Source organism: Carlito syrichta, unplaced genomic scaffold (assembly GCF_000164805.1).
Source record: "Carlito syrichta isolate Samal-C Ts95f unplaced genomic scaffold, Tarsius_syrichta-2.0.1 Scaffold303646, whole genome shotgun sequence".
Lineage (NCBI taxonomy): Eukaryota > Metazoa > Chordata > Mammalia > Primates > Tarsiidae > Carlito > Carlito syrichta.
This window is the reverse complement of record NW_007247742.1, coordinates 1,056,492-1,059,232: the sequence shown is the minus strand read 5'-3', so window position 1 is coordinate 1,059,232 and position 2,741 is coordinate 1,056,492. Positions and strand designations below refer to the sequence as shown.

Below are 2,741 nucleotides of genomic sequence, written 5' to 3'. Positions count from 1 at the left end.
CCTGGCTGGGGAGCGTGGGGGCAGATGAGGGGCTGACAGCAACTGACTGGGGGGTTGGGGAAGCAGGAGCTGGGGGCGGGGCCAGTGAGGTAGGAGAGTCAGGAGGCGGGGCCCTGGTTGGCCCTGAGGTAACAGGGGCCTCTTGGTGAGCAGATGGCAGAGCTGAAGAATCTAAGAGACAAAGAAAATCATCACCATGGTGCCCCTGGGTGGGGGGGGAAGCAAAACTGTGGTGTTCCAAGTGGACCCTGGGCTCAGCATCCTTTTTCTCCCATTGTCTTCCCATCCTACTGACCTTGAATGCCCCTGATGAGAACCTTCTCAGAAGGGTTGCTGAAGGGCCCCTGCCCAGCACGGTTGACACAGGCCACTCGAAACCTTATGGTCACGCCAACTGGCAGGTGGGTCACGTTGTAGTAACAGTCAGGGATGCCTGAACTCACAGGGTGCCAGACAGACTCCCCTGTAGGCAGCAGGGGCAAGGGACTGAGGCCACAGAAGGGGTGGCCCAAGGTCCCAGTGCTATCTGTGAAGAGCCGGGTAGGGCACTTGTCTCCCCAGATTCCTCTACATTCCACCTGCCATCCCCTCCCCAACGCCTCCTCCACCGACCCTGTGCCTCACCATCCACCCGCCGCTCCAACGTGTACGTGCAAGGTGCCCGGCTGTCTCCTGGCTTCCAGAGCACAAGTGCCGTGTCCCGGTAGGTCTGGGGCACCTCGGGAGGAGCTAGCTTTCCTGGAACACCTGGCAAGAGGAGGAGAGTCCCAGTGAGCCCCTGTGCCCCAGCTGAGAACCCCTCACGCCCTCCCCCCCATCCATCCCCATTGCCACCCTCCTTGGGCCCTGCCCCAGGCTCACGGGCCACAGCCACGGTACAGGAGCTGGTGATGCTGCCTAGGACGTTGGTGGCTGAGCACTCATAGAGCCCGGCGTGCCGCTTGCCCGCCCGGGGGATACTGAGCAGCTGCCGCCCATCTTTGCAGGACACGATCACCACCGAGGGCTCTGTCCGCAGGGACTGCTTGTCTGAGGGTAGGAAGGAGAAGGAGGAGCTGCTGGGTGAGGCAGAACTTGTCCAGGCCCCTCTCGCTTGCTCCCTACCCCAGCATCCCCTGAATCATGCTCACCCGAGGCCTAGGTTCTCCCATCCCTGGGGCTCAGGGCCATTTAACAACCCCCACCCCCTGCAGGAGGAGACATGATCTCCTTACCTTTCTTCCAGGAGATGCGTGGTGCAGGGCAGGCTGCTGGTAAGCAGAGTAGGGTGGCTGCCTCCCCCTCCAGCAGCACCTGGTCCTTGAGTTTGATGTGGAAGACTGGGGGAAAGTCTGGAGGGAGAGCAGAGACAGCCATCTATCTGCAGGGACCCTGGCCCACTTATCGCTGAGGAAGGGGAGGATGACTGTGAGTGCTGGCGGCCAGTAGGAAGCAGAGTGAAAGGTTGTCTTTTCCCAGCCAGATGTGGGAAGTGGAACCCCATGCCGTGACTTCTAGAATTTTCTTTGGGATGGGCATCATTTTCCCCAAGCTCTCCTGGTGGGTAGAACTGTCTTCTCCTTGTGTTGACTGCTGACAGTGCTACCTGCTTTATGTGTTTGTAAATCACTTAGAGCAGGGCCTGGCACTAAGTAAATGCTCTATATGCATGTATTGAATAAAATAAAAAACAAACAAATGTTGAAGGATGATAGAGACAAAGAAAATCCCGCAATGCCCACTCCCTCTGGGGCACCACAGGAGGAGCGAGATGAGTTAGTGACCCGAGCCAAGATGGGATTGAATAGAGAACATTCCATTCCACCAGAATGTGCAGTGTCAAAAGATCTGAAGTCTAGGAAAACTGGGGACAGACCCTGGAAGTATGTTAGCCTCCTTGACCCAATGCCAGCCTAGGGTCTGGGAACCACGTTCTAGGCCTTCCACATTGTTCTTCAGGTCAATAAGTGGTGACCACTTTTGAAGGGGCAAGAGACAATATATGCATGACTTTGGGCAAGTCATTTACCCTCTCAGAGGCTCCATTTCTTATCTGTAAATTGAGGAAAATAATAATGCCAAGCTCACAGAATTCTTGTAGTGAGAATTAAGAGGCATGTAAAGTGCATAGCATGTGTCTGGCATACAATAAGTGCTCGTAAATATTAGCTTTGATTGTTGTTATTATCTCATTAATATGCTCAGACGAGAAGCCAGGAGCAGACCCCCAGAGAAAGAGGACGTTTCAGCAAAGCAGAGGAGCTGCCTTCACAGCTGGCTGGTGACTGTGCCCATGCGGGGCTGGGGATGGGACCAGGGTTATTTTTTATTTTTTATTTTTGCTTCAGTGTGACCAGCCTGTGGCTCCTTAGTGCCCTGAGGATTTAAGTTCATGATTCCTAGGAATGTCCCTTTAGAAAAATCCCAGTTTGGTCACAGGGGTAGAGGAGCGCATAAGGAGGAACTTGGAGTGGGGAGGGGTTTTTCACCCCAGCAGAGGGAGCTGAGGGCCTCTGAGAGCCCCAGCTGCTGACTGTCTGAAGAACCAGGAGGGTCTGTGAGTGGGGATGAGCTAGGCAGGAGAGGAATACTCAGCAGGAGTGGATGACCAGGACAACAGCATGTCCCCCGCTTCCCACTGTACCCCATTGTTCCCCAAGGAGAGGTCCCACACGGAGCCTCCAACAACATAATGTGAATATAGTTTCTTTTTTTTTTTTTCTTTTTGAGTTGGAGTCTCACTCTGTCGCCCAGACTGGAGT

The 2,741-nt window shown here is 54.8% G+C and overlaps 1 protein-coding gene across 1 annotated transcript in view; it reads right to left on the bottom strand.

Annotated features, from left to right (window-relative positions):
- Nucleotides 1–2,741, bottom strand: part of SPEG (SPEG complex locus) — a 58,062-nt gene that overhangs the window by 3,393 nt on the left and 51,928 nt on the right. The window contains 5 exon segments of the mRNA XM_021712802.1: nucleotides 8–171; nucleotides 296–463; nucleotides 625–747; nucleotides 862–1,029; nucleotides 1,215–1,331. Coding sequence (XP_021568477.1) covers nucleotides 8–171; nucleotides 296–463; nucleotides 625–747; nucleotides 862–1,029; nucleotides 1,215–1,331 — 740 coding nt within the window.